Source organism: Hemitrygon akajei, chromosome 9 (genome assembly GCF_048418815.1).
Source record: "Hemitrygon akajei chromosome 9, sHemAka1.3, whole genome shotgun sequence".
Classification (NCBI taxonomy): domain Eukaryota; kingdom Metazoa; phylum Chordata; class Chondrichthyes; order Myliobatiformes; family Dasyatidae; genus Hemitrygon; species Hemitrygon akajei.
In genome coordinates, this window is record NC_133132.1 from 64,537,427 (window position 1) to 64,561,213 (window position 23,787).

The following is a 23,787-nucleotide window of genomic DNA, read 5'->3' on the forward strand; positions in this document are numbered from 1 at the left end:
GGGACCAGTCTGGTGAGGTAGCCTGAGAGAAATGAAGTGCTATCTCAATGTCCTTTGGTGCCCTTTGAACAGATCTCACTGGGTATTCTGGTGTTGTCCCAAAGGACTGTGGTGCTGGAATCTGAAAAAACAAACAGCTGGAGGAACTCAGCAAGTCAGGCAGCATCTGTGGAGGGAAATGGAGTCTTCATTTCAGGTTGCAATGCCTTCTTCTTCAGCCCTTTGCCACTTCACCCATCTTTTTCCAGCTTCTGACTTCATTCCCACTCCTCTCCTCTCCCTTATCACCCCCTCAATTGAATAAAACTATCCACCTGCCAGATTTTGCATCACCCCTTCCCTCCATCTTTTTATACTGGCTATCCCCTCCCTCTCAGTCCAGCTGAAGGGTCCCAACCAAAGGTATCAGCTATTTTCCTCCATAGATAGGACCATAAGACACAGGAGCAGAATTAGGCCATTTGGCCCATCAGGATAATTGCATATCCAGTGTTCCAACAACTTGTGTGCTGTTTGAAATGTAGTCACAATGTGGAATGTAGAATGCTGCAAGTCCAATCCACTGATTTATTGGCTGATGGTAGAGGTGGATGGCTGGAGAGTTGCGTGGCCTCATTCATAGTGAGGAGTAGGCCTCAAGCCGTGGTGTCACCTGTTTACAGCCACCCAGGAGAGAGGCATTGAAATCAGTGTGCTTCACTGGAGGTGGTGTGGCCTGTCAGTGTACACAAAATACTCTGCAGATGCTGGGGTCAAAGCAACATGCTGGAGGAACTCAGCAGGTCGGGCAGCATCTGTGGAAACGAACAGTCAACATTTCGGGCCGAGACCCTTCGTCAGGACTAAAGGGGGGGGGCAGGGGCCCTATAAAGAAGGTGGGGGAGGGTGGGCTGGTAGGTGCCAGGTGAAAAACCAGTAAGGGGAAAGATCAAAGGGTGGGGGAGGGGAAACAGGGAGGCCATAGGCAGGAAAGGTGAAGAAGGAATGTAAAGGGAAAGCACTGTGGGTAGCAGAAGGAGGCGGAACCATGAGGGAGGTGATAGGCAGCTGGAGGAGGAGACAGTGAAACTGGGATGGGGGAAGGAAGGGGGAGGGAATTATCGGAAGTTGGAGAATTCAGTGTTCATGCCAAGGGGCTGGAGACTACCCAGACAGTATATGAGTGTTGCTCCTCCAGCCTGAGTTTGGCCTCATCATGGCAGTAAAGGAGGCCATGTATGGCTCATCATGTGAGTAAAGGAAAACAGGACCTCACCACTAAGCACATCTTTCCCTCTCTACCCCTCTCCACTTTCCGCAGGGATCGTTCCCTCCGCAACTCCCTTGTCCACATGTCTCTCCCCACGGATCTCCCACCTGGCACTTATCCCTGCAAGCTCTACAAGGCCTTGGTGAGACCGCACCTAGAACATTGTGTGCAGATTTGGTCCCCTAATCTGAGGAAAGACATTCTTGCCATAGAGGGAGTACAGAGAAGGTTCACCAGATTGATTCCTGGGATGGCAGGACTTTCATATGAAGAAAGACTGGATCAACTAGGCTTATACTCACTGGAATTTGGAAGATTGAGGGGGGATCTTATTGAAACGTATAAAATTCCAAAGGGATTGGACAGGCTAGATGCAGGAAGATTGTTTCCAATGTTGGGAACGTCCAGAACGAGCGGTCACAGTTTAAGGATAAAGGGGAAGCCTTTTAGGACCGAGATGAGGAAAAACTTCTTCACACAGAGAGTGGTGAATCTGTGGAATTCTCTGCCACAGGAAACAGTTGAGGCCGGTTCATTGGCTATATTTAAGAGGAAGTTAGATATGGCCCTTGTGGCTAAAGGGATCAGGGAGTATGGAGAGAAAGCAGGTACAGGGTTCTGAGTTGGATGATCAGCCATGATCATACTGAATGGTGGTGCAGGCTCTAAGGGCCAAATGGCCTACTCCTGCACCTATTTTCTATGTTTCTATGCTACACCTGTCCCTACACCACCTTTCTTACCACCATTCAGGGCCCCAAACAGTCCTTCCAGTGAGGCAACACTTCACTTGTGAGTCTGTTGGGGTCATCTATTGCATCCGGTGCTCCGGTGTGGCCTCCTCTACATCGGTGAGACCCGACACAGATTGGGGGACCGCTACGTTGAGCACCTCCGCTCCGTCCACCACAACAGACAGGATCTCCCGGTTTCCACCCACTTCAACTCTGCTTCACATTCCCATTCGGATATGTCCATACACGGCCTCCTCTACTGCCATGATGAGGCCAAACTCAGGTTAGAGGAGCAACACCTCATATACCGTCTGGGTAGTTTCCAGCCCCTTGGCATGAACATTGAATTCTCCAACTTCTGGTAATTCCCTCCCTCTCCCTTCCCCCATCCCGGTTTCACTCTGTCTCCTCCTCCAACTGCCTATCACCTCTCTCATGGTTCCGCCTCCTTCTACTACCCATAGTGCTTTCCCCTTACATTCTTTCTTCACCTTTCCTGCCTTCTCCTTCCCACCCTCCCCCCACCTTGTTTATAGGGCCCCTGCTCCCTCCCTCTTCAGTCCTGACGAAGGGTCTCGGCCCGAAATGTAGACTGTTCATTTCCACGGACGCTGCCCGACCCGCTGAGTTCCTCCAGCGTGTTGTGCATATTGCCTGTCAGTGTACGCCTGGCAGAAGACAAGCTGTAGTATGGTCGACTGCGGATTTCTACAGTGTTCGTGAACTCGGGGTTTTGGACTATATTTTTTGTGTGACGGTATGTTACCGATATTTTCTATGTGCGTGCTATCATGTACAGTTGAAGTTAGAAGTTTACATACACCTTAGCCAAATACATTTAAACTCAATTTTACATAATTCCTGACATTTAATCTTAGAAAACATTCCCTGTTTTAGGTCATTTAGGATAGCTACTTTATTTTAAAATGCCATATGTCAGAATAATAGTAGAGAGAATGATTTATTTCAGCTTTTATTTCTTTCATCACTTTCCCAGTGAGTCGGAAGTTTACATTGTTACGGATTCAGCAACAATAAATATATGAGTGAGGCAGGGGTTTTTATAACAAATAAAACATTTATTAAACACTGAAAAACAAACCCCCAAAAGTAAACAAATCACTAACGTAACCAGAAATCAGCTGCTGTGCAGCAGCTTAAACAATTCTTAAAGCAATGAAGCTTAAACAGTTTTTAAAGCGATGTTGCAAAAACAGTTCTTCAAAGTAGTATTGCAAAAGTTCAAAATGCTTACAGTCCATTTAAGGGAGAGACTTTTTAAGACAATTTAAATTCTCTTTCACGTCGTGTTGTTGCGGTTCCCAGTCAAACTACTTTTCCCACGAAGAATTTACGAAGATGAAAAATGAAACGGCTTAAAGGCACTGACCTTTCCTTTACAAAACTGTACTCAATCCTTTCTGCTATTTCACAGGGATTAACACGAGCACAGTCAACGAATTCCTTCCGAATGAGGATCAAACAAGGTCGATCCTATTTCACCATCGAAATCGATTCTCCTCGATCTTTTAGCTCCCGAACTCCGATCTTCACTCTCCACTGATTCTTAACTAGCAGTATTATAAAGAAACTGCTGGCAATGACCTTTTAAACTTTAGGCATTTAATAAAACTCCATCTTTCAACCACACTGCGTCATAATATTAAATCACGCAGTGGCATGAAGTCAAAATGGCAATTCCAGCCATGAACTGCCCCTCCTCACAGGGAGGGGTCCTCCTTTTATACCCTGTAAAAAAAACACCTGTCACATGACCTCTACTGGCAGGAAAATGACGTCACTCCACCATCACAAGACCATTACCTCAAATCCAGTATAGCTTCAACACCTGTCACGTGACAAGTACACCACTGTCACGTGTCACAGGTATGTAACAACATACACTTTGTTAGTATTTGGTAGCATTGCCTTTAAATTGTTTAACTTGGGTCAAACGTTTTGGGTAGCCTTCCACAAGCTTCTCACAGTAAGTTGCTGGAATTTTGTTCCATTCCTCCAGACAGAACTGGTGTAACTGAGTCAGGTTTGTAGGCCTCCTTGCTCACACATGCTTTTTCAGTTCTGCCCACAAATTTTCTATTGGATTGAGGTCAGAAAATGATGTCAGGTCTGTTTCATCCTTGGGAGCAATTTCCAAACGCCTGAAGGTACCACATACATCTGTACAAACAGCTGTCATACCACTCTGGAAGGAGATGCATTCTGTCTCCTAGAGATGAACGAACTTCGACGTGAAAAGTGCAAATCAATCCCAGAACAACAACAAAGGACCTTGTGAAGATGCTGAAGGAAACAGGTAAACAAGTATCTATATTTGCAGTGAAACAAGTCATATATCGACATAACCTGAAAGGCTGCTCACCAAGGAAGAAGCCACTGCTCCAAAACAAAAAGCCAGACTACAGTTTGCAGGTGCACGTGGGGACAAACATCTTACTTTTTGGAGAAATGTCCTCTGGTCTGATGAAACAAAAATTAAACTGTTTGGCCATAATGACAATCGTTATGTTTGGAGGAAAAAGGGTGAGGCTTGCAAGCCAAAGAACACCATCCCAACCGTGAAGCATGGGGGTAGCAGCATCATGTTGTGGGGGTGCTTTGCTGCAGGAGGGACTGGTGCACTTCACAAAATAGATGGCATTATGAGGAAGGAAAATTATGTGGATATATTGAAGCAACATCTCAAGACATCAGCCAGCAAGTTAAAGCTCGGTCACAAATGGGTCTTCCAAATGGACAATGACCTCAAGCATACCTCCAAAGTTGTGGCAAAATTGCTTAAGGACAACAAAGTCAAGGTATTGGAGTGGCCATCACAAAGTCCTGACCTCAATCCATGTCTACTGTTCACTCTGAGTTTCATGCGAGCAAGAATTGTCAATGTATCCTGATGTAAAGAAACTAATCTGAATCCAATTTAACAATTCTTAACAAGTAATGCCATGTTGAGTTAGAGAGTTGTGTACTAAAGTTAAAGTGTTAAACTGGCCCTGATCGCTCTTGAAAGCAACAGATCCCGTGGTCAAAGTGCTTTAACCAACATTTATCTTTCATCCAATACTCCCAAACGAGATTATTTCAGTGTTTCTGTGTGTGAGATCTTGCTGTGTGTAAATTGGTGTTTGGAATTGCACTTCAGGTGTACAGTATGTAATTGCTATGGATTGATTTGAGGCTTGCACTAATGTAAGTTTCAAGTAACTCTCCATAGATGAGTTCCTCCAGCGGTTTCTGTGTTATTCTCGATTCTAACATCTGCAGTCTTTTGTACCCCTTTCAGCTTGTTGTGTTCCTCCTGAAGATGTACGTTGCTCTTGTGTGCCACACAGTGTGATGTTTTTCAAGAGATATAGCACAGTAGCAGGCCCTTCAGCCCAATGAGCCCTGCTGCCCTATTACCCCCATGTGACCAATTACTACTAACCTGTATGTCTTTGGAATGTGGGAGGAAACCAGAGCACTTGGAGGAAACCTGCATGGTCACGGGGAGAACGCGCAAACTCCTTACAGACGGTGGCGGAATTGACCCTGGGTCGCTGGTGCTGTAATAGTGTTATGCTAACCACATTGCTACCATACTGTTATGAGGCCATAATGAGCATTTGTTCTTTATTTTTAAATTTTATAGACAACACAATCTCAGGAAGCATTCAAATTGGAAGATTTGAAGACACTAGAACCAAGTGAGTATCTCTTGGGAATTGAGTCATGGTAAGGGAAGTACAGTGTTGTGCTGCAATACAGGAGAACTCTTGTCTGTTCTGAACTAATGCTACTCAGAAGTCATCCGTCCTTTTCTTCTGTAAATAAACTGCCATGCTTTTGATTAAGGTTGGGCCGGGAAACTGTCTGTACAATACTGATCTATTGAGTGATAAAGTCAGATCCTGCCAACAGTGAAAAAGTTCAAGCAACACACACAAAATCCTGGAGGAGCTTAGCAGGCCAGACGGCATCTGTGGAAAAGAGTCAGTGTTTTGGACCAAAACCCTTTATCAGGACTGGAGAAAAAAAGATGAGGTCAGAGTAAGAAGGTGGGGAGAGGGGAGGAAGAAATTCAAGGTGATAGGCGAAACCGGGAGGAGGAGGGCTGAGGTAAAGAGCTGGAAAGTTGATTGGTAAAAGAGATAAAGGGCTGGAGAAGGGGGAATCTGATAGGAGAGGATAGAAGGCCTTGGAAGAAAGGGAAGAGGGAGGAGCACCAGAGCGAGGTGATGGACAGGTAAGGAGATAGTGAGAGAGGGAAATGGGAATGCGTAATGGTGAAGTGGGGGGGGGGCATTACCAGAAGTTCTAGAAATTGATATTCATTCAATCAGGTTGGAGGCTACCCAGATGGAATATACGGTGTTGCTTCTCCAACCTGAGTGTGGCCTCATCGCGAGACAGTAGAGGAAGCCAAGGACCGACATGTTGGAAATGTTCAGCCTGATCACTGGATGCATCAAATTTGATTGTGATTTCTGAACCTTCCTCTCTACCCGTACGACTTTCACCTTGACTCTTTCCCTTGATTCTCTCCTTTTGCCTGCCTCTGATGACCTAGTTGCCAAGAATCCATGTTCAGAAATCCTGTCCTAAGCAGCATCTCTACAATAAAGGCTTTCAATACAGCATCCTCTGCTGATGGCAACTTAGCTAAATTGTTTTGTCTCATTGATACCACAATGCAATTATAAAAATAAAAGCAATACATCAGTAAACTTATCTGTGCTGAACTCTGGCTCATAAAAATAAGTATAGCTGAGTGATACTTGATGTCCATTTGTTAATCCTATCTCAGCATTTACCTGCCTCTTGAAAGACTCCTGAATGTTTTCTTCTTCAGCCTCCACTTAGGAGCAGGAGCAGGTCACTCAACTCCTGCCAGGCAATAAAGTCCTTAACTCCATTTTCCCAATTATAATCAAAGCCACCTCTTCTACTGCCTTTTGTGGAAGAGAATACAAAGACTCATGATCTCCTCAGAACACTTTTTTTTATATTAGTTTTTTTATACATTTTCTACATAGCTACAGATAAAAAAAACCCGGATCAAAATGAAGAACGTTGATACAGTGCAAAAATAAACATACAATAATGATATGATACAAAGAAAGATAATTGAGAAAGCACCCAAATTGAAGACATGTAAAATTAGTATCCTCCCCAAGCCCCGCAACAAAAAAAAACTCCAGACCAACCACAACACAATATAGAGAATATAAATCAGGACAATCAAACCCCCAAAACTGTAAATACACTTAGCAACAGAAGATATTAATGCCTATTACAAAAAAAAGGAGCTGAAAGCAAGGGACCGAAAAAAAACCCTAGTCAAGAGGAAGGTTATGAAAGTACTCAATAAAAGGTCCCCAGACCTTATGGAACTTTAAATCCGAATTAAGGACTGAATAATGAATTTTTTCAAGGTCTAAGCAGGCCATAATATCGTTAAGCCATTGAGCATGTGTGGGCGGGGCAACATCTCTCCATCTAAGGAGGATTAAACGTCTAGCCAGGAGAGAGGCAAAAGATAATATTCGACACTTAGTCGAACTCAGACGTAAATCTGTCTCACCCCAGAAACCAAACAAAGCAATTAAAGGGTTAGGTTCTAGGTGGTGATTCAGAATATACGATAACGCTATGAAGACATCTTTCCAAAATTTCTCCAAGCTAGGGCAGAACCAGTATATATGAATGAGAGAGGCCTCGCCCCTTTTGCATTTATCACAAAGCGGACTGATGTTAGGGTAAAATCGAGATAATTTAGATTTAGACATATGGGCTCTATGAACAATCTTAAACTGTAAAAGGCAATGGCGAGCACAAAGAGAGGTTGAATTAACCGATTTGAGAATTGAATCCCAAGTCTCATCGGATAAAGAGGTAATTAAATCATGCTCCCATGCCATTTTAATTTTATCCACAGGGGCACGTCGTAGGGCTGCTAATTTATCATGAATAAATGATATTAAACCTTTACCTAGTGGATTAATAGAAAGAAATAAGTCCATAATATTTTTCTCAGGCATTTCAGGGAAGTTAGGGATTAAAGGAGTAATAAAGTGTCTAATTTGGAGATATCTGAAAAAATGGGCATTAGGCAGATTGAACTTAGTAAAGAGCTGTTGAAAAGAGGCGAAGCGATTATCAATAAAAAGATCTTCAAAATGTCTAATGCCCTTCCTATACCAATCATGGAAGGCTGAATCATATGTAGTAGGTAAAAAAAAGGTGATTATGTAAGATAGGGCTGGAAAAGGAAAAACCATGGAAACCATAAAATTTCCTAAACTGAGCCCATATACGCAAAGTGTGTCTGACAAGAGGATTAACTATTAATCTGGACAAACTACTAGGGAGTACAGAGCCGAGAAGTGCAGAGATAGATCATTCTTTAGTGGAGCTCAACTCCATTGCCACCCAATTAGGGCACTCGGGTTGGCCATGGAAAAAAGACCAAAAGGTAGCACAACGTATATTGGCTGCCCAATAATATAAACGAAAGTTAGCTAAAGCCATGTGATGCACCATCAATAACTCACTCTGCGACGTAAAAGCGAGGTATCGGCTTTTATTGATTGGAAGAAGGAACAAGCAGTGAGTGACCACCATACTACATCCTGGAGACTGAGAGGCTGGGCTCAGACCTCCATCACCTTTATACAGGGGTCTGTGGGAGGAGCCACAGGAGCAGTCATCAGGGGTGTGTCCAGACAGGTATATGTAGTTCACCACACCATGCCACCCTCTTTTTTAGATTTTTGGAGATAAAACTTTATTAATTCTAGAGCACTTGTTCTTCCACAGATATGACAAAATAATAGAGTCTAAGGAATCAAAAAAAGATTTAGGAATAAAAATTGGGATTGATTGAAATAAATATAAAAATTTAGGGAGAACATACATTTTAACAACATTAATACGACCTACCAAAGACATAGATAGAGGTGACCATTGTAACAGACTCTGTTTAATAGTATATGGAAGATTGGCAACATTTTCACGAAAGAGATCTTTAAACTTCCTTGTGACTGTAATCCCAAGATAAGTAAATTGATTATGGACTACTTTAAAAGGGAGATCACGAAATGTTAATTCTTGTGCTTCTTTATTAATTGGGAAAAGTTCGCTCTTATGCAAATTAAGTTTATATCCAGAGAACTGGCTAAACTGGTCAAGAAGTGAAAACATTAGAGGTAAGGATGTAGACGGATTTGAAAGAAAAAGTAATAAGTCATCAGCATAAAGAGAAACTTTATGCTCAACACCCCCCTCCAAATCCCGGTCAGTTCAGGACAATTTTGAAAAGCTATCGCCAAAGGTTCTATAGCCAAATCAAAGAGAAAGGGACTTAAAGGGCATCCCTGACGGGTGCCACGTTTGAGGTTAAATAACTGAGATTTCTGAGAATTAGTTAAAACAGAGGCAGTAGGACACAAATACAGCAATTTGATCCAAGAGATAAAACTTTGACCGAAGTCAAATTTTTCTAAAACTGCAAAAAGGTAGTTCCACTCTATACGATCAAATGCTTTCTCCGCATCAAGGGAAATAACACATTCAGGAATCCCAGTTGGAGGTGAATATAAAATGTTAAATAAACGCCGAATGTTAAAAAAAGGAAGACGATTTTTAATAAAACCAGTTTGATCATCAGAAATAATAGAGGGAATAACAGTTTCTAATCTATAAGCCAAAACTTTGGCCAAGATTTTAACATCAACATTAAGCAATGAAATCGGCCTATACGAGGAACACTCTGTTGGGTCTTTGCCCTTTTTTAATAAAAGAATAATAGAAGCCTCATTAAAAGAGGGTGGCAATTTGCCGTAGTTAAACGAGTCAGATAATACTGAAAGTAACTGAGGGGAGAGAAGTGAAGAGAATGATTTATAAAATTCTACGGGGAACCCATCAGGTCCAGGAGATTTCCCTGAGGACAATGCAGAAATTGCAGAAGATATTTCTTCTGATGATATAGGTGCATTAAGTTTGGCTTTAAAATCAGATGAAGGCGAAGGGATATTCAGATTATTTTAAAAATGATCGATAGAGATATTGTCATTCAAAGATTCAGAGGAATAAAGTCGAGAATAGAAATTTTTAAATGCGTCATTGATTTCTAAGTGATCCGATGTAAGGTCTCTATTTTCCTTCCGGATCTTTGTAATATGTTGTTTGGCTTTGGAACGCCTCAGCTGATTGGCTAGAAATTTACCAGATTTGTCACCATGAATATAAAAACGACTCTTACTTTCAAAAAGTTGGCGTTCGACAGGTTGAGTGGACAGAAGATTAAATTTAGTTTGAAGTTCTACACGTTTCTTGTATAGTTCAGGATTCTTAGTTTGAGCATACGGTTGATCCAATTCTTTAATCTGATTAATGAGGTCTAATCGATCTGCACAGGACTTTCTATTAAGATTTGCTGTATAGGAGATTGTTTGACCCCTCAGATATGCTTTCATGGCATCCCAGACAATCTGGGATGACACTTCAGGTGATGTATTGGTGTTAAAATAAAAGGTAATCTGATCCTTGATAAATTTTAGAAAATCGCCGTCTGATAGTAAAGTCGAGTCAAACCGCCAGTGTTTATTCCTCTGAGGAAGGCCAGGAAAATTTAAAGACAGAGTAATTGGGGCATGGTCAGAAATCAGTATACTCTGATAATCACAAGAATAGACAAATGGAATGAGTTGATTGTCGAGTAAGAAGTAGTCAATTCTAGTAAAGGTATGGTGAACATGTGAAAAAAAAGAATAATCTCTCAGTAGGATGAAGGAAACGCCATATATCAGAGATACCATAATTAGAGAGAAACGATTGAATAGCTGAGGCAGATTTAGTAGGTGGTCTAGTAACAGAGGACGATCGATCCAAACTAGGATCTAACCAACAATTGAAATCACCACCCAGTATAAAAGAGTATGAGTTTAAGTCTGGTAGTGAGGAGAAAAAACGTTCAAAAAAATTAACATCATCAAAATTGGGGGCATACAGGTTTGCTAGTACAACTTTAGTATTATATAGTTTACCAGAAACAATAACAAAACGGCCATTTGTATCAGATATCTTATTATGGAGTTCAAAAGGAATATTTGAGTTAATAAGGATGGAGACCCCCCCCCCCCTAGCTTTGGCAGCAAAGGATGAATGAAAATGCTGACCCGCCCACTTTGACAAAAGCCGGGAGTTATCAGAACAACGAATATGAGTTTCTTGAAGGAGAGCAATGTCCGCTTTGAGTTGTTTAATATGTGAGAAGACCTTCCTTCTTTTAACAGGGTGATTCAATCCCTTTACATTCCAGCTCACAAATTTAAGTGTATTAACCATTATCAATTGTTAGTGCGTAGAAGACAGCAGGCATATAAAAAGTCGAGCAGTACAATAACAGTCTGGGAGCAAAAATGTAAACATAGATTCGTAGAATCAAAACAGAAACATGTCCTGAGTAACAGAGGAAAGCAAAGGAAACAGTGAGTGGTGTTGGAACTGGAGAATCCATCCCAACCTCCCAACCCAAAACTAGACGGCTACTAAAGAAAGCAGCTAGCTCTACCAAAAAAATTAACCCAAGTATGACTTCCAGTTCTGTGTCATTAACAACAGTTCCGTATAAATACTATAGCAAATGGTAACTAGTTTATGCACTAGAAAACATAACAAATAGGAACAGCTTCAGCAGAAGTGTGAGACTTAATGCAAAGAAAATCAAAAGAAAACCAAAACTAACTTACCCGCGAAAAATTATAGAAGATTAAAAGGAAAAAAAAGGAGGGAGGAAAGAGGGAAATTATAGATTCGAAGAGAGTACTTATCAACCATTTACAGAAAAAAAAGGGCAAAACTTAAACTATGAATCAACCAACAGGGAGGCCTTCAATAAAAACTCCCAACCTCCAAAACAAGTTAAAGTCAATTGTAGATCTCTATAGATAAAGTTATACAAGAATACAATAGATTGCACAAGTACAAACTAAATGTCCGCAGGGAAATATTAAACTCGGATTATCTATTTAGAAAAAACGCACCAAGTCCAGGGAGAGATTGTCTACAGCCCTTAGAGTCTCAATAGATAATGTCTGAATTATTCAAGTACAGTCAGGAAAAAAAATAGCTTTACTACGAGAGGTACTTATCCACCATTTTAGAAGGTCAGACTGGGTTCCTGAGGAGACGGGATAGCCGGAAGACTTCCAACAAATGCCTTAGCATCCTTCACTGATTTAAACCACTTATATTCTCCAGTAGTAAGCGTAATTTGCAGGTCGGCTGGATTGCGAAGAGAGGGTCTAAAACCACGATCAAAAAGCACTTTCATTACACCTTTAAACTCAGCGCGCATCTTCAGAACCTGGGGGGCAAAATCCTCCACAAAACGAATGACTGTATTTTGAAAAGCAAAAGTACCTCTGCGGTGTGCCTCCATAATCAAACGGTTTTTCACCTGGTATTGATGAAAGCACAAAATTACCGGCCGTGGGCGGGAACCCGGAGTTGCACGGGGAACGTAGATCCTGTGTGCTCTTTCAAGCTCAGGTGGAGTTGGAAGAAATTCTTTCCCAAAAATCTCACTGAGAAAATCGGAAAAAAATTTCACGGGAGAGCCCTGTTGGGTGGCCTCTGGCAAACCAAGAATTCGTAGATTGCAACGTCTGCTACAGTTTTCAAGATCCACCATTTTGGAAAAAAGCTTACAAATCTGCTGCTCTAGGCTGGAGCAGAGGGTTTCCAGATATTGGACACGGCGTTTTAGATCTTCAGAAGTTGAGTCGATGCAAGATAAATGTTCGGCATGTTCGTCCACTCTAGCATTGATCCGATCCAATTTGACATCCAGTTGGTTGAAAGAAGTTCTAAATTCCTTTAAAATATCTTGTCGATGCTGTTCCAAAGGAGCAAGAATGTCAGCCGGCAGAGCCATAGAAATGTCTTTTTTCCCGGTTTTAGTACTTTTGTTAGACATTATAAAATAGATGTGTTTGCAGGCAAGTAAGAGAAACCTAATAAAATACCTAACTAAGGTTTAAGAATGGAGACATATAGTGCAAAGGTAGGGAAAATGATGGAGCAAAAGTTCGGAACAGCTAAACAGTCGCCATCTTGCCGGAAGTCCGCCCCAGAACACTTTGACTCATATTAAATTGCTGAGCCCTTGGCTTTAAGCAATGAGGAGGTGTAGGAGTCCAAAGACACACACTCAGCATTTTATGATCAGCTTCTTCCCCTCCGTCATCAGATTTATTATTGGATAATGAACTCATGAGCACTACCTCACTGTTTTTCACTTCTCTTTTTGCACTACTTATTTAATTTTATAGTGTTTTTATCATGTATTGCACTGTACAGTTGCCACAAAACAACAAATTTCATGACATATGCCAGTGATATTAAACCTGATTCTGAATTCTGGATTCTGATCTGATTCTGACCTTCACCTCATTTTCCTTGGCAAGACCTTTTAGGAACTTGTTTGTTTGCATTGTTTCCTCTCCGTTCTTAAGACTCCAATAGATACAAGCCTATCTCCTCCAACACATTCCAGATAAATCTTTTCTGAGATGTTTCTGATACATTGAACATCCTTCACGACCAGCAGCTCCAGATGCAGTCTTCCCATAATTGAAGCAAAACCTGTGAACATTTATATTCATTTCTCTTTCCAAAAAGTGATCGCGTCTGCTAGCTTAATTATTTGCTTTAATCTTAAATCATTCAAATGACTATTTCTTTGTAAAAATCAAGATATATAGGATTAGTGCAGAAAAGCGCTGCTGAGGTAAAAAGATGAACCGTGATTTTATTGAATGATAGAACAGCCACTCAGGGTGGTATAGTCTGCCCCTGCTATTTCCTCTGTATATTTTAGTAAATTTATAGGCTTTCTTTTCAAATATTTAGTCCTGTAGTCCTGGATCAGTGTAGCTGCCCTACACCAAATCTTCTGTAAAGTCTTTGTAAGAAAAAGTTTGGTGAGGACCAAGGAACATGATTGATGAATTCTCTGTCCAGTGTGGATAAAGCTGTAAAATCTTTAATTTCTCAGTGAAAGAGCCTTATTGATTTGAAAGATGGTGGCAGCAACTGTGCTGTACTCCCATAGAATGGCACTGAAAATCCTGTCTGATTAATAAAAAACAATCCAGGAAATACTTAGTGATATCGGATACCGTCTGTGGAGAGTGAACAGAATTAATGATTTGAGTCAGATAAAGGGTTAACCATGTTTCTCCCTCTACAGATGCTGCATCACATGCTGAATGTTTCCAGAATTATGTTTTTAATTGTTTTAACATGTATAGTTTATTTCCCTTTGTTATTACATGTTCAAGTATTTGTCTGGAACCCAGAGACGAGCTACCACTGACCTTAAAGACATAATTTAATTGAGTCCCTGCCATAAGTGCTTCTTCTGGCAGCATGACTATTCTTTAACATTATAAACTTGCTGTTCCCCTTGTTGTAAGTTATCCCTATCTAAGATATAGTAAGGACCCTGTTAAATTTTGAAACTGCTTGCCAGGGAGCATTACCTAGGGCTGCTGACCTGCATCTCCAAACAACTCGTTATCAGCCTAGCACTGACAGGGACCCATGAGTTGATTACATGTTTAGCAAATCTTTAAGATGGGTACCTGCAAAAGAGAGATTTAAAACTTGCCACTTTAAATTAAACTTGCTTACGGGAAGCCATTAGGTCCAGTGAGCCGAAGGTAGCTACCAGCAGAATCATTCCATCTGTCCCACTCCCCCTCCTCTACCTCTGTAACCTGTTATCTTTCACTTTCTCCTCAACTCCTCCTGATTCTCCTACCACTCAACTATCCCAAGGGTAATTTACAGGATCTTTGGGATGCGGGAGGAAACTGGAGCATCCAGGGGTGACCTTGTATTCACAGGGAGAACGTGTGGTGTTTGCACAGACAGCACCAGAAGTCAGGATCAAATGTGGGTTGCTGCTGGAACTTCTGGGCCATTATGGTGAAATTGAGTGAAAATGTGGCCTCAGTTGTATAATCACCTCACAGTAGCTGTAAAGTCCCAACTGTCACATTGCAAAGATAGCCTCAGTGTTATAGTCATACAGTGACATAAGGATATCATGGTTGCCTAACGGTTAGCACAGCGTTATTATAGCTTGGAGCATCAGAGTTCAGAGTTTAATCCTAGCATCTTCTGTAAGGAGTTTGTACGTCCTCCTTGTGGAATGCATATGGGTTTCTTCCGGGTGCTCTGATTTCCTCCCACAGTCCAAAGACATATTGGTTCATAGGTTAATCCATTGTAAATTGTCCAGGGATTAGGCTAGGGTTAAATAGGTGGGTTGCTGATGGCATGGCTCAAAGGACTGGAAGGACCTATAAACTGCAGAAAGTTGTAAACTCAGCCAGCTTCATCATGGGCACTAACTTCCCCAGCATCCAGGGCATCTTCAAGGAGTGATGCCTTAAAAAGATGGCATCCAGCATTAAGGACCCCCATTACTCTGGACATGCCCTCTTCTCATTGCTATCACTGGGGAGGTACAGGAGCCTGAAGGCACACACTTAACTATTCAGGAACAACTTCTTTCCCCCTGCCATCAGATTTATGAATGGACATGAACCCATGAATACCAACTTTTATATGTATATAAAATCTCGCTCTCTCGCTCTCCCTCTCCCTCTCCTCCCTCTCCCTCTCCTCCCTCTCCCTCTCCCCCTCTCCCCCCTCCACCCTCCCACCCTCTCACCCTCTCACCAATATGTCCGCCCATTTCATCTACACTCACTTGCCTGCTTTTAGGTAGGTATATGGATAGGAAAGTGTCTTTTAACTTTTTATTGTACCTGCCCCTGGCAGCTTGTTTCATATTCCCTCCACCCTCTGTGAAGAAGTTGCCCCTCAGGTCCTTTGAATCTTTCCCCTCACCTTAACCTTGTGGCCACCAGTTTTTGATTTATTTTCCCTGGGGGAAAATATGTGTGCCTATGTAACCCTACTTTTACTACTCATGATTTTATACACCTCTACAAGGTTATTCCTCGGGCTCCTACACTGCAAGGAACAAAGTTCTCGCCCATTCTCCCAAGGGGTTAGATTCTCATTCTAATCCCTTGCATCCTTGCAACATTCTTGTAATTGCATTACAAAAAATTAGGTATCAGTGGACCAGGCCCAAACTATCCTACAGAGGGTGAAACTATTGCTTTACACTCTAGGGCATGATGCCATGATAACTTCACAAAACTGAAGGGCAGGTTGCTTCAGAGCAACACACACAAAATGCTGGAGGAACTTAGTAGATCAGTCAGCACCATACAGAATATGGAAATGAATGAACAGTTGACATTTTGGGCGGAGACCGTTCTTCGGGACGGAAAAGAAAGGGGAAAGACATCAAAATAAAAGGTAGGGGGAGGGGAAGGAGAATAACTAGAAGGTGAAAATTGAAGCCAGGTGGGTGGGAAAGGTAAAGGGCTGGAGAAAAAGGAATCTGATAGAGGAGAGTGGACCATGGGAGAAAGGGAAGAAGGAGGGGCACCGGGGTGGGAGGGGGTTGAGAGGAAGAGAGAGGAGTCCAGAATGGAGGATTGAAGAAGAGGGAAGGGGAAGGAACAAAAGAATTTCTGAAATCAGTGCTTTTGCCATCAGGTTAGAAGCTAAGCAGATGGTATGAGGTGTTGCTCCTCATGCTGAGAGGCCTCATCATGGCAAAAGAGGAGGCCATGGACCGACATGTCGAATTAGGAATGGGGATAGGAATTAAAATGGTTGTCCACCGGGAATTCCATTTTTGGTGGATGGAGCGGAGGTTCTCGACAAAGCGGTCCCCCAGTATGATTGGTTATCACTGATGTAGAGGAGGCTGTATTGGGAGAACCGGATGTAATAGATTACCCCAATAGATTCGCAGTTGAAGTGATATCTCACTTGGAACGACTGTTTGGACCCTTGAATGGAGATAAGGGAGGAGGTGAATGACAGGTTAGCATTTATGGCTCCAGGGATATGTGCCAGGAGGGAGATATGTGGGGAGGGACGAATGGTCAGGAGGAATCATGGAAGAAGCGGTCCCTATGGAAAGTGGAGCGTGGAGGGGGAGGTATAGTAAAGATGTGTTTGGTGGTAGGATCCTATTAAAGATGGTGGAAATTGACAGATTATTTTACACAGGTTGTGCCACAGCTATTTTCTGCATCCTCTCCTTCAGGAGAACTAGAGATCTGGATATCAAAACACTGTGTCAAAGATTCTTAAATGTGATTGTAGTTAAATTCCTGCATCCATTTAAGCATCATCATAAGTGAAATCAGTGTGGGTTAAAATATGATTGCAACCATCAAAGATCGTTAATTTATTCATCTAGGGGGTTGCACATTTATTGCCCATCCCTAAATGCCCCTAATGTGGCATATTTTGAGTTGATTACATTCGCTTTAGGTCTGGAATAAAGGGGACCAGATCTGGGAGGGGATACTGGCTTTCTCTCCTGAAGAGCAGTGTGGATAAGATGGTTTAAGGCAGATTTTGAGTTTCAGGATCACTGTAACTGATACCAGGTTTTTGGAAATTCTGAACTTACTAATTATTGTAGTGGAATTTGAATTGGGGCTTCAAATCAATAGTTGACTCTTTTGGATTTTAGTCCAGTAATTTAACCACATGAATTCCAATATGATTGCAAAGTTTAAAGATTGAATCTGTCTGTTTGAAAACAACTACAGGGTCTGGAGATGAAAGCCCATATTTACCTGCACTGCTGCTTTTAATAGTAGACATTGGTTTGTTTTCTGCTTTTTTTCTTTACAGTTTTAAAGAACATTCTTTCTTATAACAAAGATTTTCCTTTTGATGTTCAACCTGTCCCTATAAGGTAAATGATTTAATTTGGCATCTTGTCCATTAAAACTCTTAGTTTAATAAAATTGATCCATCTTGATAATGAGTTGCTTCTGTTCTCTTTCTTTTGGGCATGCGATTTTCCAACAGACTATCAGGATTTGTCCATGATTTGTTCATGCCACAGAGCCTCAGCTTGCTTTCCATCCAGTCTTCCTTTTCTGCTGCATCAGCTGATTTCTGTCCTAGTTAAGTGAATAACTAAAATAACACTTCATTTTGCTTGATGACTGAATGAATCTTTACTTTATGGTGGGTTTCTCTAATAACTTTGGTGATCACATTGATGTTGAATTCTTGTTCCTGTGGTTTGATGAAATTGTCTTCTCTGTGAACGGAGAAGAGTGATCTTACTGATGTCCCGGGCTCACAGTTTTCCTCTGTAGGTTAGAGGTCCCAGATGTTTCACAAGACAGTCATGGCTGCAGTTACTGATGCTGACAGGCATAATTGGAGTGACCATTTAGTATTTTAATTGCTCAGGCTGTTCCCTTTTTCAATAAACGTTTACAATGGAGACACAAGAGACTGCAGATGCTGGAATTTGGAGCATATACAATCTGTGGAAGAACTCAGCGGGTCAAGCAGCATATGTTGGGGTGGGTGAGAAGTTGTTGACATTTCAGTTTGAAACCTTGCTCCCCTCCCCTACGAGGCAATAACCTACCTATTATTTTACACCCTTCATCAGCCAACATATCATCCCAGAATGCTTTCTCACTACTCATTTTATACCAGCCATCTTGCCTTTCAATCCTTATTCAGGGTTTCAACCTAAAATATCTCAAAATCCTTTCTTTTCTCTGCTCAGGCCTCTGAGTTCTTCCAGCAGATTGTTTATTGTTCAGTAAGTGTTTAAATAGTCTCTTAATTTAAAAAAATGAACTTAATAGTAACTAATCAATGAGCAAGGAATCCTTTCACCTTCACAGGTCTTTCCAGGGGATAGGGGGTGCATTGAACACTCTTGGTGTAGAAATAGCCATTTACAAGGACAGGTTGTGATGCATTGAATTGTTAGGAGCTTTATGTAATGAAATGCAGCTCATTGTCTGTGTGGTCCCATATTTCAACTTATGGGCTCAACTTCCTGTAGCATTTGGATTTATTTTGAGTCAAGGATAAGTTGCCGGAAGGCTGGGAATCTTCATAAGCATTGGTTTTGATTTGTGTGACAGGAAAATCTTAGCACCTGGAGAAGAGGAGAACTTGGAGTTTGAGGAAGAGGAGGATGGCGGAGCAGGAACCCCTGACTTCTTCACTACCAGAGTTCCAGGTTGGCTAATGGGGCACTGATTCCTGTACTTGAGTGACTGGGCTTGTTGATGAAGGCAGAATGATGAGTGCTGAATTGAATAAAACCGGCAATATTTGGCCATCTGTTCCTGATAGGAATCAAAGAGAAGCATTCACAATGCTGAAGGGATTCAACTTGGTTCTTATCTGTTCCAGTGAAGTAGGATTTATCATCTCTACAGCAGGGAATATCCCTGGGTAGCTTCACCCATACCTAGTGGTTAGGTCTGGTGGACTCTCCCCACATTCTGTGACATATGAACCTTCAGTCTGAAGCCACTGTCCTTTCTCCTTTCTGTGTTCAAGGTTAAATGGCCCATTGAGTTGTGGTGAGGAAAGCAGCAAACCAGTCTCGGCATTTCTCTAGGTTTTATTGTTCAGTGATTATAGCAGTGCTGGTGGGTGAACTGTAGACTTGCTTACATTTCCTTGTGACATTTGGCCCATTGAGTTCATGCCAGCTCTCAGCACAAGCCATTATCCCCTTCCCTCTTACTTCCTTGTAACCTATTCTCTCTTACATTCCCATTAAGTCCCTTCTGACTTCCCTGCCACTCACCTACACTCCATCTTGCTCTGTAACCAGGTGATAGAGCCTCTGAGACATACTCATCTACATGGTTTGTAAAAATCACAATGCATCATAAATGCTTACCCTTCCAGATAAAACCCACGTTAGTTTGACAGACACAGCTGTTTCCACATATGTAAGAATAATTGGGACTGTTTGGTTAAGCTGTTCTTCATTCATTTATTGAGTAATAACAGACCTGTCACAGTGAGAAAGCCATTGTTTTCCTCAAGAAATTCTACCATACTTTCAGTAAGGACAGGTTCATATTCATGGATTGTGTAATTCTAGGACCTGGAAAATATTTCCATGGGATTCCTTTTAGTTTATTCATTATCTACTCTATTCATCTCTGCCCTAAAACAGAAACACTTGATAGTCCTTAAATGGGGACAGATGTTTTTAAAAAATCAATGAATTAGACTATCCATTTTCCACAAGTGTGCTCTCCAATTCAACGAACCCTCTCAAAGTCCCTGTATTGCTGAATGCTTCTTCTGAGCAGCCCTTTATTTGTGAAACTGTTTTGCTTTGAACCAGTGTTCACTTGGTGCTGTAGAGTAGTGTGTCCTGTGTTGATCCAGTTCCCCCAGGCCCCTCCAAATCAGAACAAGATCATTATCTGTGCATTTTCTTCACTTATTTTTCACAAACTCCATTCCAGTTAAGTACCCAGACAAGAGCACTTATGTTCTATTGACATGTTATGACAGTGTTCAACTTGTGTTGTCAATGAACAACCTTCTACTGTACCCAAGCATACCCTTAGCCTTGATATCAACTGTCAGTGATCCACCAGGGATTAAAGGATACACATTACCACCCCTCCTCCATACTAAGTGAGAAAGGACTAAAAGAAACTTTACCACTTAGTATTGCCATTGTAAGGACCGTGTAACTCATTCCCCTGTGACTGAGACGATTGATTTTCTTCCCCCCCCCCCCCCCCCAAGCTGATAGTTGCTCCTGTTTCTTCAGTTGATCCCCATGATGATGGGGATCACAGGGGTTGTGCAAACTCATGACCAAGGATTCAAAACTTAATCGTGACTTGCAAACTTTTGCTTTTTGGCAAATTTTACTTCTTGTTCTGCTTCATGGTCACTGCCAGTCTTTTGCCATCACTGTATAATTGCGGCGTGTTGGGGTTGTAGATTGTATTAAGCTGATGCATTAACATGTGATCCTGTCTTTCATCTGCATGGTCTGGTTCTGTTGGCTCACCTGCTTCTGACCTGCATGTCCTGCGTTCTAACCCTAGGAGCTGTAGAAGGTAATGGGGTTGCTTTTGATATTTACCATGATGGGTTTGTTCTGTGGGGTCAAATCAACCTTTTTACTTCAGTCATTGATCTTTACAGAAAAGTAGATTAAGGTAATGATTGGAAGTCCATTGACAAGAGTGCAGAATGTACCTTCAGTCTTCTTCTCAACTGCTCTTAGTGTTGTTCATCCATTCCTGAAGCTGCATCCACGTTGCTCCTGCAGGATACCCAACTCCACTGGTCTCCTGACTGTTCCACGCCACTGGCCGTCCTTAGCCCAGCAAATTAATTTTTTTACAAACATTCTCTTTGCAGACCTTCTTCAACCTTCAATAAGCATTTCTGGCCTCTTGCATTCCCTTCATGCTACTATAGGCTGCCAAGATCAATTTGTCTTTGTGCAATTCTCTGCCACTGTTCCATGTGCACCTGATTGTTTGGCCAAGCCGTTAGAGTCAGAGTCAGCATCAGGTTTATTATCACTGTCATATGTTGTGAAATTTGTTGTTTTGTGGCAGCAGTATTATTAGTTCTAATATCTCCTATCCTGCATGCCATGTGATCTCTTGGGGTGTTTTACTGTTTAAGGTGTTTTAGAAGTGCAAGTTATTTTTGTTGTAAGTTGATCCTCTTTAAAAATATTTCTGCCTGTAAGTTTTCCATCTCTTTGCCTCCTCACTTTGGTCTACAACTGTCCTGCAATTTTTAAAATTGAAATCCTGACCTGTGCCTTTGTCAGTCAAATGTTGTATCTGATTGACAGCCATGGAAGAGCAATCCATGGTATCTGCACATTTCCACTTCACTGCTCTTTCAGCATCTCTATTGTGGTTGCTGTTTTAACCTACCAGTGTTTCCAAGCAGAGTGAAACACCAGTATTTCTTCAACAGTATAGTGCAGTTTTTGTCTTCATTCACTAGATTTGGGCAGAGACAGAGAGAACTTTAGCTCAGGGTATCAATCACATGGACAATGATAATCCTGAAGAATCTTTGCATTGTTTGTTCAAGTGGGCTTGCTACATCAATTGGAGTTGTCTTGTGTCTCCCCTTTTTCTTTCCAGTTTTGATTAAGTCTTATGAGTTGTAACATAAACTGTCCATTTCCCTCCATAAATCTCTGCAGGTCAGGCAGGTACCTCCAGCATTATGTGTATTGCTGTGATGGTGGATGAAATGTATAAGTCTGGAGCATGCGTCCAAAGAATAGATGTGGGCCTGTTGTGGTATTAGTTTTGCCGCTTACTGTACTTGTACCTGGTGTCTAGAACATCAGAGAGCACCACAGGAAGCAGGAAGACTTCTTGCAATGATCCTTCCCCACCATCCCACCCTTCTATCCAAAGGGTCACGCTGACAGCTTGCCAGGTATCGTGCAACATTGAATTTATCGCAGAGTAACAGGTCCTTTGGTGCACCATGTCCATATTGACCTTTTTGCTCATCTAGGTAAATCCCATTTACCTGCACTGGATCCATATCCTGCCATGCTTTCCTTTCTAAGTGTCTCATAATGTAGTGATTATATTAGATACCATCACCTTCTTTGGCAGTGAGTTCCAGATATCAATTACTCATTCTTAAAAAAGAACTTCCCTGATCCCCTTTAAAACTCCTTCCTCTCACCTTAAACTCATGCCCTCTTGTTCCAACCATGGGGGGAGGATTCTGTTATCTACCCTCCCTAGGCCTTTGATTACTTTACACGTCTCTATTAAATCACCCCTCAGTCTCCTTCACTCTGGGGAAAACAAAGCAACCTATCCAAACCTTCCCAATAGTTAAAACCTTCAATCCAGGCAATATCCAGATGAATCTCCACTGCACTCTCACCAACACAACCACATCTTTAATCTAGTGTAGTGACCAGAACTGCACATAATACTGAACTGTGGTCCAATTGGTGTTTTGTAAAGTTGCAACATAACTTTTAAATTCTATGCCTGGACCTACAAGGATATGTATACTGCATGCCTTCACCTCTTTGCCCACATGTAGCCAATTTAAAGGAACAATAGACTGTTCACCAATGTTTATTTATGTCCCACATGTTGTGTATTTATATTTCAGTAATATTTGATTAATATTATAAATACATTGATTAAGCATTTGTTTACATAATTCATGACAGGTTATAGATAAAAGTAAGTGAATGGCCTATGTCATAAATAGGCTCCTCACTGAAGTAAAAACAGAACGAGACATGCATCTCCCGGCTCCATGTTTTCTTTCAATTGCTTGTATGTTTTGGAGTTACAAAGCATAACAGTGGTGATGAGTAAGTTTTAAAACAAACCTGAGATGACTACCTAACTGTTGAAATGCAGTAAGATGATGTTCAAGTTTTTTAAAAAACACAGCATGTCTTCTTTGCAAGTGGAAGAGACAGAAGGTTGAGTTTTAAACAAAAGGCAGAAATCAGACAAATTCATGGGTTCATAAGCTGTGAGTACCGTGTGATGATATTAATACTTTTTTTTAAATGGCTGGCTACATCAGAAAAATAGACACATTTGATTGCACAACTGATAACTGGGTGATATATACTGAGTGAATTGAGCAGTATTTTGAAATAAATGAAATAGCTAATGAGAGGTAAGTGCCGGTTTTGCTGAGTGTAATTCATAGAAAAGCATATAATTTGCCTAGAAATTTAGTTGCTTCAACCAAACCTGCCAAAATGACCTTTGCTGATACTATGAAGGTATTGCAGGAACATTTAGAATCAAAACCATTTTTGGTTGCAGAATGCTTTAGGTTTCATAAGTGGAATCA

General features: G+C 41.5%; 1 protein-coding gene across 3 annotated transcripts in view; it reads left to right on the forward strand.

The window, feature by feature from the left end:
• aida (axin interactor, dorsalization associated) overlaps positions 1 to 23,787 on the forward strand; it is an 81,108-nt gene that overhangs the window by 40,871 nt on the left and 16,450 nt on the right. Inside the window, exons 4-7 of one of the 3 annotated variants that reach the window (XM_073056176.1) lie at positions 5,633 to 5,687; positions 17,791 to 17,854; positions 19,059 to 19,156; positions 21,009 to 21,020. In XM_073056176.1, the coding sequence (XP_072912277.1) occupies positions 5,633 to 5,687; positions 17,791 to 17,854; positions 19,059 to 19,156; positions 21,009 to 21,020 (229 nt within the window). The remainder of the gene's footprint in view (positions 1 to 5,632; positions 5,688 to 17,790; positions 17,855 to 19,058; positions 19,157 to 21,008; positions 21,021 to 23,787) is intronic. The other 2 variants (XM_073056177.1, XM_073056178.1) reach the window with 2 other exon arrangements.